The sequence below is a fragment of the Aquarana catesbeiana genome, linkage group LG01 (genome assembly GCF_042186555.1).
Source record: "Aquarana catesbeiana isolate 2022-GZ linkage group LG01, ASM4218655v1, whole genome shotgun sequence".
Lineage (NCBI taxonomy): Eukaryota > Metazoa > Chordata > Amphibia > Anura > Ranidae > Aquarana > Aquarana catesbeiana.
Genome location: NC_133324.1, coordinates 444,029,164 through 444,043,282, shown reverse-complemented (window position 1 = coordinate 444,043,282; position 14,119 = coordinate 444,029,164). Strand labels below are relative to the sequence as shown.

The following is a 14,119-nucleotide window of genomic DNA, read 5'->3' as shown; positions in this document are numbered from 1 at the left end:
ATGACACTACTACCAGCTGCTCAGCATTTCCTAATCTAAAGTGAATAATAGGGCAAATATTTGCTCAGCTTGCAATATCTTTTATCATGTGCTTGCCATCAGATTGGCCCATATGTATGAAAATCTGATATGGCAAGGCAATTATCTACCGAAGAATTTTGACCCTTGTAAAAATTGCTTCATTTATTAGAAGGCTCTCAATCAAAGCTAGTTCTTTATGGAACTGATAACGCAAGCTCCTAGTCTGTTACTTGTATGTAATCTCCACAACTGCTCATTCAGTGGAAGTATAGATAAAGAGAAAGGTGGCCCATGCTTATCTCAAAGATGAGGAGACCCAAAGTGTAAAGCGAAGGTCAATTAAACCAAACCAGATTTACTAAAGCTTTCTTTCTTTTATTTTCGCTTGTGACCTGACCGGTACATCTGTTGTCTTTCAACAGACCAAGTTGTCCTGCAGATGTAGCCGTTGGGATTGAAACAAACCATTTACAGTGACAGAGGTACTTACATTGAAAAGCTTTTATTTATGTAAAACCATTATCCCGAAAAAAAAAAAAAAAACAGGTTGCTGTAATTGCTTATAAAGTGGTAGCTGGACTTCAGCATCAATTTTTTAGTGTATCTTAATCTACTAGTGCATCTAACACTCCCCCCAGACTGACAATGCTACTATCCAAAGTGCCCCTGTGCTCCTCCATCTAGAGTGGGGGCACTCTAATACAGGAAGTGTGTTACTGGCCAGATCACCAGGTGAAAACAGGGAAGAAAAACAAAAAAAGAAATCCAATGAAGCCACCATGTCTATTGACTGCTAAGTTTCAATACATTACATTTTTCATTTTGTATTTAATATCACTTTATTATGGCAATGGAAGTTCAGAGACAGGAAAAGGACAAGCATCCATACAGTGAGGATTTCTCCAGGTTCTAGCTGCCTGCACAATGTGGAACATCCTTCATTAAAAGGTAAGCGATGTGACTTTTAGCTAAACAGATTTAATTCCACTTCACCTCAATGCACACTTTATTAAACCAAGCCCACAGGGTTTGTTTCATGGATAGAAATCATATTTATTGGGGTATATTCTGCTGACCTATCTCACAGTACAAGTCATCACAGAAAACCAACCTTTTATTTACAGAATACACCGCAGGTGGTGGCACCAAACATGCCCAAAGAAAAGATACACAAGTCACAATTCAAACGCATTGGAGTTGATTTATTAACACTGGAGAGTGCAAAATCTGGTTCTGCTCTGCATAGAAACCAATCATCTTCCATTTTTTTTTTTTTTTTTTGTCAAAGCTTAAATTGAACAAGCTGAAGTTAGAAGTTGATTGGCTACCATGCACAGCTACACAAGATTTTGCATTCTCCAGTTTTAGTAAATCAACCCCTATTGTACTTTGGAGGATGACTATGCTTTATTTCTTTTTTTGGAAGGAAATATCATAGCTCTGTTATACCTCATAAAAAACAGAATTACATGAATAAATTCTAATATACCACTTCTATTCACAGTATATCTAAATCTATTTTTTTGTATTAATTTAGGACAAACTATAAAATGGTTAAAGGCCTTGTCAGTTTTCCTTTTCTTTTTGCAATCTGTTTCCCATTTGGAAGATTTCTCTTCACTTCCTGTCCAGTAGACATAACAGGAAGTGAGAGGTAATCTCTCTAAAGTAAGTAAAATATCTTCTTAGACAGTTGTCACTCAAAAAAGTATCATTATCAGAATATTTCCCCTCTGGATTTTTTCTCAATTTCAGTCCCAATGACAATAGTTACCAGGACATATAGAGAAGGGACACAGAGTGCAAAAACTTGACTTGACACAGCTTCTAGCCCATAACCACTCTATCCTAAACAACAAATGTTTTGGTTTGAAGACTTCTAACCTTTGAAACAAAGATTCTTCATTTTTTTTAGAGACCAAGGGATTGAAATATGAGCTCATTATGATCCCTATAGGCTAAGTTCCATGATATGGTGGTTCCATGTTATGAAGGCCTGCAGTGTCCTATTGTCCCTTAATAATGACAATATAGGTTTCACGTGGATTAAACCAGGCTTTACGAAATGTTAGGAGAAAGATTTTATAGATATAAAACAACTTATGAAACTTTAGATTTATTGGAGCTGTCTTTATCTAAAGAATAATGGCAAATTTAAACAGAACTCCAGGCAGAACATGAAACTTGGTCATTACAATGCAAAGAGAATTATATATTTCCGTGATCGTTTTTTGAATGAACTCCAAAGAATAAGTAATGTTTCAAATGGGTTTTCATCAGTAGCAGGAAAAAAGATCTGTCTCTAAAAATGTTCTGCTTAACGTGTTCCAGACAACAATGTAGCTATTACAAAACATTCATTTTCATCTACCAGAGGATCCTCCCTCCGTACATACAGGAAGCATTCAAACCCCATGGAGATTGATTTGCAGTCATCAGTACAGTTACTTCTCCAGCTTACAGCTATTCAAATATGGAGCAACTGAGAAAATGACCATTTGGTAATATGTACATTTTATACTGTGCCAAAGGGGATAAACAAAAAGCAAGAAAGTAGCTCTGGTCAAAATACAGAAGATGGGTACACTGTAGTCATAAAGGGATGGACATGGTCATCAACAATACTCAGGTAGGCCGTGGCATTTTGAACAATGCTCAATTGGTACTAAGGGACCCAAAGTGTGACAAGAAAATATCCCCCCACACGATTACACCACAAGCCTGAACCGTTGATACAAGGCAGGATGGATCCATGCTTTCATATTGTTTACGCCAAATTCTGACCCTACCATCTGAATGTTGCAGCTGAAATCAAGACCCATCTGACCAGGCACTGTTTTTCCAATCTTCTATTGTCCAATTTTGGTGAGCCTGTGCAAATTATAGCCTCAGTTTCCTGTTCTTATCTGACAGAAGTGGCACCCGTTGTGGTCTTCTGCTGCTGTAGCCCATCTGCTACAGGGTTCGATATGTTGAGAGATGGTATTCTGCATACCTTCATTGTAATGAGTGGTTAATGGAGTTACTGTTGCCTTTCTATCATCTCAAACCAGTCTGCCCATTTTCCTCTGACCTCAACAAGGCATTTTCGTCCACACAACTGCTGCTCACTGGATATTTTCTCTATTTCGGACCATTCTCTGTAAACCCTAGAGATGGCTGTGTGTGAAAATCCCAGTAGATGAGCAGTTTTTGAAATACTCAGACTGCCCACCTGGCACCAACAACCATGCTTAAATCTCCTTTCTTCGCCGTTGTGATGCTCGGTTTGAACTTCAGCAAGTCATCTTCACCATGTCTAGATGCCTAAATGCATTGAGTTGCTGCCATGTGATTGGCTGATTAGCAATTTGTGTTACCAAGCAATTGAACAGGTGTACCTAATAAAGTAGCCGGTAAACGTATGTCCTAGCACACCACATTAAGCATCAACACAAACCCTTCAAAGTTGTGCCATAAGTTGAGCAACTGGATGACCTGGCTCTGAATTTCCTCATACTCATGTAAAAATTGAACAGCCATAAAATATTCACATCTATTGTATGCATGAATCCTGATCAGTACGGTAGCATTTTAACTTATATCAAAAGTGTAGCACAACAATTCCGATCTGTGTGCAATCATATTAATTTAATACTGTGAATAAATGATAGCGTTCCTTAAAACCAGTGTCTGTTTGATTTTTTTAAGTCTGCATATGCCTTGCAATGTGAAGCAATGTGCAGAACGGTTTGTTTGTATGTATAATATGAATCCTTGTATCCTACAGACAACAGTATTTTCTACCTAATGTACCCAATGTACGCACACACAGCAAGATTGCACTTTACATTAGGTAGAAAATACTGTTCTCTGGAGGATACAAGAATTCATATTACACATACAAACAATTGGTTCTCGGTTCTGCACATTGTATGACATTGCAAGGTAAATACAGACTTTAAAAAAAAAAAAATCACACAAACCCTTTTTTTTATTGTTGGTTTTAAGGAACTCTATCATTTATTCACAGTAATAATTTATTTATATGATTGCACACATAATCGGAATTTCTGCGCTACACTTTTGATATAATAATAACTATTTTTTGGATGTGGGAACACACGACAGTGGTTTAGCGGCAACAAAAACATATGTATTTATTTCATAAAATATTGGTCTCACTGTGTGGTAACGCAAGCTTTTTATGTTTATAAGCATTTTAACTTATGCACAGTTGGTGGATTCCTGTTTGTGTGGTAACCAAAGAGTACACATAGGTGACATTCAACCTTTAGTAGACCATTAGCTTTGGAGGAAAAACAAGCCTCCCCATGTCCCATCAGCCAAAGAATGTATAAGGTTCGCCAGAGAGATCACCATCCGGAGATTTACTGATTGCCTTTGACTCATTAATGTGAACTTCAGAAAAACACTGAAAAAATCTCGATGCCATGACAAAAGCTTGCAGCCTAATTCCCACTGTTTCCTAATGCCAGTGGAAATAATCTCTACACCTCTACACGTGCGTGTCTGCATTTTTTTTTTTTTTTGCCATTTTTCATGCGCTCCTACCAAAGTCTCTGGGGCAACATCAAAAGAAGCTCCTGCACCTTTCTTTAAGTCAATCAAATGCACGCCGTAGGTGTGAACATGTCCAATAGACAATAATGGGATTCTTCGGCATGGTCATGCAATGGACAAAACTTGACAACTGCACAGGTGTGAACAGGGATTGGTCTTTACACAGGCCCATGCAGTACCTATCTGGAGAAAAACAGCACATATGTTTGTGATGTATTGAAGCATGAGGTATGTGATCAGCTTACATCTAGCTTATTTCCAAATTTCCACCAAATTGACTGGATCTTCTCGTCCTTCATTTCATTTTTGCACTTACCGTACCTAGATTTTTGAAAAACTGTATTCGCTTTTTAAATGTTTTATGACACATGATGCAACAAAAATGTGAAGCTCATTTTGGTATTATACTTTAGGTTCAGTCATGTCTCTATGCGGTCTAGTATGCAGTGGCTTCCCTGAGGGACAGACATTCATCTTAGTTTCATATTCATAGTTCTCCATCGCATAGTCTATGAAGTTTTATGTTCTGAGGTATTTTCTCTCTCATGGTTATTGCTCCAGGACATAAGTGTTGTGGTGCCTCTCAAGCTATAATACTGTGTCGTATTTCAAACTGAGCATACAGTTGTGTTATACCAAGATAAGATCATATGCAATAGCAGTCCGGTTACTGGCATGGAGGGTTATGATAAGCAGCTACTACTTTTAATTAAACATATCTACACATGAAAATATATTGACACATTCCACGATTAAGACCGATGAACTGGATTAAATTACATGACAAATGATTCAACACTGCATCGCCTGCCATTAGAACCAAGAGATTACATGTGCAGATATGCATATTTCTAAGTACTCATACAAATCTATTGCAACTTTGATATGCAATTATGGCACGTGATATAATTTTGAACATCTTTCAGAATGCATTTATTAATTTCGATTACAGGCAAAAATACTTTACAGCACAACAGAGGATAATGAAAATAGATGTATTAACAAACAAAAAGATCTAACCAGTTTTGCGAACAGAAACTATGGAAAAGATGTACTAAAGATATTTACCAAAAGACAGCAAAAAGCTCCAGTGTGTAGTGACCAATCACAAGTCAACTTCCATGAGATTTTTATGTAATAAGAACAATAAAGGCTGATTTCTGCTTGGTTTATTATCACTCCCAGCACTTACTCACTGCCTTTTTCATAAAGATAATAAGGTTCTAACAGTCTACATACAGTGCTACATACCTACACTGTAAGTCAAAATATCTGAGAACTAAAATAAGATTAGATTAGTCTCAGAATATTCTGACAATGTCTCATTATTACTTCATAATCATGAAACATATTACAGAAACTTACAGAAACATTCAGAAAAATGTGAGAATGTACTAATATCTTGCAGACTTCCTTACGAGTGGGGTTCTCTCTTCCTACTTGGTTGGGTTAAACTCAGATTATAAAAGATGTGGCTCAATGAGACAACAGGATTGATAACTGTTTATTCAAAATGTTTCATTTTATGCTAAAAATGTGGATTTACTTTGCGAAGATCTTGGAGTTTACAGACTTGATGCCAGACACTTCTAGTGATACAGTATTTTAGGGGTTACGTTAGTCTATGGTTAAGATAATGACAAGCATTAAGTTAAGAGTTTAGGTCAAATTCAGTGTTAGGGGTTACATTTTAGTGCTAGAATAAAAGTTAATGGTTATTTTCAATGTTAAAGCTGAAGTTTAGTGTTGGCCATTTTTACATTTGTCCAGGTTAGACTAAGGTGAGTATGTTTGTACACTACCTGTGGGATCCCCATAGTAGGTGGAAATCACTGTAGTAGGCACTAGCATGGAGATCACCACCCCCCTACTACTGCTACTATAGTGATATTCACAAGCTTCCAGGTAACATTACCAAACTGCTGCCGTGCTGATCTCAGAGAAAGCTTTGCATTCATTGAAAAAATGTAAAGTGGTCCCTGAGTGGTGCCTATTCTGAGCTAGCAACCTCCTGTGTTCACAATGCAGCAGAGAAGCCACTCAGCACGGGACCCAGAAGCTAGAGGAGATCACAGTAGTAGCCATTCCTACTATGGTGATATCCAGCTTCCAGGGAGATCGGCAAGGTTTGGCACATGCATGCTTACTTTGGCCCAAGCTGGACCAATGTAACTGTGTAAAAACTGCCATACCTTAAATTCAGATTTATGTTAGGGGTGTAGGGGGTAGTAAATGATAAGGGGTAATATTTTTCTGGAGTTTCGGAAACTCAGGGAAGCAGTGACATCACTCCCTCTGTTATGCGAAAGTACAGGTATAGTGATTTTGTCTTCTACACCTGCACTGTCACATGGAAGGGAACCACATATCTAGCTTTCCTATATCCAGAGGCAGGGGGTATAGTTGCCAGCTTTGATGGAGGAAGGAGTGATGGAGGAGTTCTAGTAAGGTGAATATTAGTTTGCAAGTGGGAATCCTTTGCAAGCCACAAGTCACCTTGCCCTAATATTCTTTAAGTGTTAGGTTTTACTATAGGGGCAGGACTGTACACTTTTTAATCTACATTTATTTTGTACTGAAAGTATTGTGTCTAAAACTACTTCTTCAGGCTCTCAGTACCAAAAAGCCAACAAAATAAAAGTCAATATTTGTTTTTCTGTACGCCTACTTTAGAAAAAGGTTCCTGTGCTACTTTGGGGCGACTTCAGCGTGACTTGCATTGACTTCTATACGGAGGTTGTTTTGCAAGCCGAGCTGTACAGGACGGCTTCAGAGTCGGGCGACTTTGAAGCCACCCCTTAGTGAACCAGTACATAAAGCCTTAAAGTGGATGTAAACCCCATTCATGAAATTTTAGCTGGGAACATATATCTGCAGTGTTCTCTTATCTCTCTTCAAAGCCCTAGGTCACGTAGCTTTCTTCTGCTCCGTTCTTCTGCTATCAGCATGATAACTTCTGTCAAGTTCTGTGATAAAACCAGCCTGAATTTTGTGTGGTGTGGGCGCTATAAATAGATTAGCAGAGAGCTTGTCTATTCACAGCACAGCTCTGCAAGTCTCTGCCTATGTGGAGGAGGGTGTGTGCCTTTACTCCAATCAGCTGTCTCACGGTGTATGGCAAGAATCCACACCCACAGGTAAATCAGGAAGAGAAAATTCTATCAGGATGTGCACTTTCTAAACAGTATATAAGACAGCAGATATACAAGTAAAACTTATATAGGAGGAATCGTTTAATCTCTGTGTATCATCTGAGGCTCTTCACTGGGTATATGTAAGGGTTTACATCCACTTTAACAATGGTGTAACATTCCCCAGTACAGCCTCCAGAATGTAGAATAAATAACTGGAGTCTAGCTATGGGAAACTGAAACATTTCTTATGGGCTTTTGTGAATGGGCAGAGCCAAAACCAACTGCAGTGAAATCTGGCCATTAGAGCCAGCAAGAGATATAAATTGATTCTCAACTAATGCTATCCGAAATTAAAATATCTGCTCTGCTTATACCCACTGGTGACCCTGATAACATTAACAGCAAAACAAAAAACAAAAAAAACAAGCAGTACTGCTTGCAACAGTGATTTCTACTCTTTACAAAGAGCAGTGATTTCATAAGACTTTCCTTAAAGCAGAACAGAAACCAGTTTAAGCGACTGATAAATATCATGTGATTAATGTCATCTTTTCCATAAATACATTTTCAGTATACATAAGCAATGTAAAATAGCTGATCATTTTTGCAAAACTAGGAACCTTTATAAAGTATGAAGTCTCTTCAGAAGCCTTGTATTGTGCAGCATAGCAACAAAAAACAAACAGAATGGGCCACATTCACCAAAGTGCAACTGGAAGAAAAAGTGTTTATTTTGCCCACAACAAACTCGAAGGTTCTCGCTTTCGTTTTTAATGTAAAAAAAAAAATTAAAGCTGGAATACGATTGTTTTCTTTTGGAAGCTTAGAGATCTTTGACATACAAATCCACACACCTTAACAAAGTATTGGCAGCCACACAAACCATCCATGAATAAAAGTTACAATGATCTCAAAGCTTTCCTTAAAGGCAACCTTTATCAAAATGTAATCTCAGACTCAGGGTCTCATGGCTTCAATGCTTAGCTCTACTGCCCCTGAACAGCCCATGGGTCACAGTCTCAGAAGAGCTGCTTCCAATAGTAGCTCCTAAGAAAAGTCTTCGGTCTCTATCTGCCAAATGGAAACACTTAAAATCAGTGAAACACTTGGATTTTCTACGACTACGAGTATATAAGTGACCTACCAGGATAGGTCTCCAGTATGCAGGTTATCTAACAATATGTAGTGACCTGCAAAACACCTAATCTGCAGATAATCTGTGCAGTTTCAGACTGTAAAATAGAATCCACCGATAATTAAATAAATACCCCCCCCCCACACACACACTAATATAAGCAACAAGACTACTCTGATTGTAGTTAGGAGTGACAAATCTTGGGGGCAATCTTCATCAGTCATTACATTCTTCATTGCTCTTTAAAATTCACTGGCCCCTACGGACAACACGTTTATTTTCCCATTTCTTTTTATGCACGGCAATGATTGGTATGCAGAGGTCATTTATTGATGCACCTGCTTAGAAATCAAGTACAACCTCTGTACTGTAAAATCATCAATACTGTAGAGGTGTACTAAATAACTGAGTAACTTGCAACTATGAGCTGTATCAGCACAATAGCCCTTTGCTCTGCACTGATTGTGTGATATCCAGTATGCTATTGCATTGATTGATGTTGATAAAAGAAGACTTTCCACAAGGTTCACCTCACTACAGAGAGCTAACTATTGCAAATACAATGGATTGTATTTGTAATTATTTAACACCTTACATATCTCTTTTTCCCTTTCATTTAATTATACTGCAAAAAATACACTGAACCCTGTATGAAAGAGCATTCACTACTGAGAGTGGCAAGTAGTCTCTTCAGAGGACATTTGTAAGCACAGTTAATACAATACTATAAAATTCTGGAGGGGTTAAAACAATTCCTGAAACAAACAAATATTTATAAAATAAAAATAATTAATAAGAATAAAAGAATTGCAGTAAAGTCACTCATGCTACATGCGCTAAGCATCAACCTTGAGTTCATGAGGCTCTATGGCTGACACAGTATTGTCCATAAGGGGGTATTTTGGTTCACCCAAAAGCATTTCATTGGACATTCACTTACATGCTTGCAATTAAAAATGGCATTTACCCAGGACTGCTTTCTCCATTTAAAGAAGGTTATCTGCAAGCATGTAACATTTCAGTGAAATCACATGTATGAAACAGTTATTTATTAGAAACAGTAAATGGCTTACCTGTGCCCCGAAACCTATGCAAATTTGTCAAGAATTTGTGCAAGTCCTTCCCACTGGTGTCTTTGTGACTGTATAGCAGCAATTTACGTGCATCCGAGAACAAGCGAGAAACTCTGTAAAGAATAAATAATCACAATGTCTGAATTAGATCATGAAAAGTGAAAGATAAAATAATTACATACTAAATTGACATGAAAGAATTTAGTGCTATTGCTGTAAAAACTATGGATGAATTGCTCCATAGTGTCTGTAGCTACAGAGGTTAGTAAGGGCTTGTCCTAAAGCCCAGTTACTGCTTCTTAGGAATATGTAAATATTTGAATCTCCATAGCATGGGGAAGTCACATTGTAAAGAACTCCCATATTGGTGAATATAAATAAAATTGTAAACACATTGATACCCTGTTTCCCCGAAAATAAGACCTAGCGTGATTGTCGGTGATGGCTGCAATATAAGCCCTACCCCCCAAATAAGCCCTAGTTAAAGTCCTTGTATGTCTTATTTTCAGGGTAGGTCTTATTTTCGGGGAAACAGGGTAGGGATTATTTGGGGGGTAGGGCTTATATTGCAGCCATCACCGACAATCACGCTAGGTCTTCGGGGAAACAGGGTAATTAGGTACCGTATATTAATATTTCATTAATTTATTTGAACTAAATTGTCCAGCAATTACATATATGTATTTGCTGGGGTTTTATACTGTATCTACTTATGTCAACAAGTCCTATGTAGCCTAGGGCTAAATGCACATAGGTATCTATGGTGTTGATACACCAAAAGCAAATAGACTGTGCACTTTGCAACAGCAGTTGCACTCATCTTCCCTGGAGCTTACTGAATGCAGTGATGCTTCATTTTGTAAATACCACCTAATCAGGTGCAAAGGAAATTAAAAAAAACAGAATGTTTTCTTGCACATGATTGAATGATGGAAATCAGCTGAGCTCTACCACATTCACTAAGCTCTGGGGAAAATTAGTGAAACTGCGCTTGCAAAGTGGCCAGTTTATTTGCCTTTAGCAAATCGACCCCCTTGTGTTTTCAAGAATGAAGTTTGATATTAAAGAGGAACTGCTGTCTGCTCACATAATTTCTAATAAAACCATTTTTGCCATTCTGAAGCTTCCCTCCAACCACTTTGCGTATTATTTTAAATAAACTGTGATTCTGTACTTGCCAAATATGCTGCATAAATCTCCCTCCGCTGAGTCTGGCTGTATAAATTTTAACTGTGGGCAGCTGAAGCTGCTACTTGTTCACTTCCTGGATTTACACAGGACACACCTCCAGCCCTGCAGCTCTCATTTGCCCTCTTATGACTCATCCTCCCCTCCCTTTCTGGCAAACTCTCACAAGTGTGAGAGAGAGAGAGCTGTGCATGATGTCATAAGCCTAGACTTTTTACCAGACAAGAAACATGAAGTAGGCTGTATAAGGTATTTACTGCCAGAAAAAAAAAATGTTTTGCTATCCAAAGTTAAAACAACAAGGGCAGAAGATTTAATAGATGGAAAGATGAAAAAAAAAGCAGCAGCCAGTAGGAATGTGCAATGGGGTTTGCCCAAATCATTACAAGGCATATAACTGTCCAGGTGAAAATTGTTTTATTTCTCAAAACAAGTGAAGTTGCATCCCCAACATTTGGTGTATCAGTTCTAATGGCAAACCACACAAACAATAATTTCTTTCAAATATAGCTAGTTGTAGGAAGCGTTCTGTATGAGTTGAAAGAAGAACTTAAAGATTTTCAGATCTGACACTGTTCGCAGGAATACTACACATTTTTTAGGGGCACGCCTTCACATCTTTAAACATCGTTCATTAGGAATAACTGTAGCAGACTAACGCTGGAAATAGAAGACTACTTCCTATTCACTATCACGCAAGTGATAGTAAATAAACATAACTTACATTGACCTATTGAAGTTTCCAACCACTCCCGGTGATTCCCCTGGTGTCGGGTACCGGAAACATGGGTTATTGGAATTGCAGATAATCCCTTGCATCCACGGCAATGTCCCAGCAGATGGCATCGCTTTGTTTGGAAAATGACCTGTTGGCAGAACACAGAAAAAGCACAAATAATAAATAATACATAATAACAATAAAAATGCCTAAAAAATGTTAAACTTTAAAAAATAAATAACCTCTCTTGGGAGCAGCTGTAAAGTAAATCAACATGTATGCTTGCTTAATGGTAACACAGCTGGAAGGGCTAGTGCTTCATTACTATGGAGTCTGCTGCAGGCCTTTGAAGCTGGAAAATGTTTGCATATTAAATATGACCCTGATGAAAATGTTATGCCCATTAGCAAATGTTAACAGACATAAATTCAAGCTTCCCAAGAGGTCTGATCTGCTTTATACTCTGAAAAACTTGCATCTTGAATACAGCTAACCGGCATAAATAACTTGTTCAATGTATGAAGTTTATTCTGTAGGATAATGCAACTAAAATCTAGACCAGGGGTCTCCAAACTTTTCAGTACAAATGTCTCATCGTATATTTTACAAATATTCGCAGGACAAAAAAATCCATTTGTAAATGAACATATCAAATTTAAATTAAACAAATACATTTTACTTGGAGTTTCTGTGTAATCAGCAGACCATTAAAAACAACAACAAAAAAATCTGTAAAACAAAGCAAAGGAGTTTCAAATAAACTTGAGCCCTCAGAGTCAACAACTTACATCAGAGTCTACATAAAAGTACCTTTTATATCGGAGTTCCTCTTACATCGGATTCCCCCTTAACATCTGTGTCCCCATCTTACATTAGAGGACCCCTTAAAATCTTGCAGCATGCGGTAGTTTGGAGACCCCCATACCAGACCAAAAATGATGTCTGACGCTCTCAGTATGATACATTTATTATGTTAATAGATATTGTACTAATAACCCACATTATCACAGTCTTGCCTCAAGCCAAGTATGTCTTAAGCTGGTCATATACTGAGCAAATTTTGGCCGGTTCTTAATGAATCAGCCACAATGTGATTAGTGGATGGTCTTGTTGTTACAACAGCAGGAGATTATTCCATCCATGCTAATGCATGGATGAAGAAATTTATGGGTGTATGGCCAGCTTTAATATGCAGCCCAACAGGCACCAGAAGTTGACCACACTGCCCACTGCACTTTAGAATCTAGCAGCGCTGGCTAGAAACACCCGTCTTACGCAGCACTGGAAGTCTGCATGAGGATGCTTTTGACGATGGGTGTGACCATTTTCATCTATATTAGCATATAGCACTGGAGTTGGAAGGGAGCAAGTTGGTCATACACTAATAGAATTTTTGTTCGAAAATCAATTTTCCTTTTTTATTCTAAGTGATGGAAAACAAGGACAAGATGGAAATTTTTTCTCAAACATTCGGGAAATTGCATTCATTCTAGAATAAAGTACTTTTGAATGTCATTCATCCAATCTCCATAGACATTATGGAATCTACTGATGAGATTTTTCATATGAACGTCCGTAAGAAAATCTACCGGTGTATGACCAACTTAGGAATAAAATTGTAATTCAAGGCATGTCTGGCATGACACCTTAAATGGGCTTCAAAATTTCTACCTTGGGAGCACAGCTTATACCAACCACACATCGCCCTCAAAGGTAGGCATCAATGTTGCCCAAACTTGCCACTGACAGCATGAGATTCTCTAAGCACATGACACAGAGCAATCAGCAAGTGAGACTCTACTTTTCCACAGCCAAGCATGATACGGTTTTAAGACTGTCCCGTTCATGACTCCAACACCTGCTTTCAAGATTGCTACCCCAATCACGTGATCAGTATATATTTTGCCAGGAAGAGGAAACATTTGGCTTTAGTACACTATAACCTAATTGATGACATTTCAAAACACAGTGTGCTGTGTCCACTTTAAGTTGCAAAACAATGTGGATCACTCTAGATCGAACTGTCTGTTGCAACAGCAGCTGGTAAACAGTATGCTGATGCAAAAAAATCGGGTTTCTGAGAAAGTACATGAGTAACATGACTTTGTGTCCAGAAAAAAAAAATCTGCTCTTGGTACATGACACTTGGACAAAGGTCTCAGACATTGCTTCAGGGCTATATTTAATTTTGTAGACGTTTTTAATTCCCGTTGACTACAAATGAACTGTAAGTGGTTTTACCAGTATTTTTGACAAAGGGTGTGCTGACCACCCCAAGCAAAAAGAG

At 38.0% G+C, this 14,119-nt stretch overlaps 1 protein-coding gene across 4 annotated transcripts in view; it reads right to left on the bottom strand.

The window, feature by feature from the left end:
* The window catches only part of ABCA1 (ATP binding cassette subfamily A member 1), a 144,861-nt gene that overhangs the window by 85,243 nt on the left and 45,499 nt on the right, over nt 1-14,119 (bottom strand). For all 4 annotated transcript variants that reach the window (XM_073636251.1, XM_073636242.1, XM_073636259.1 and 1 more), the window contains exons 4-5: nt 11,839-11,980; nt 9,927-10,039 (exon numbers count right to left, since the gene is read on the bottom strand). In XM_073636251.1, coding sequence (XP_073492352.1) covers nt 9,927-10,039; nt 11,839-11,980 — 255 coding nt within the window. The remainder of the gene's footprint in view (nt 1-9,926; nt 10,040-11,838; nt 11,981-14,119) is intronic.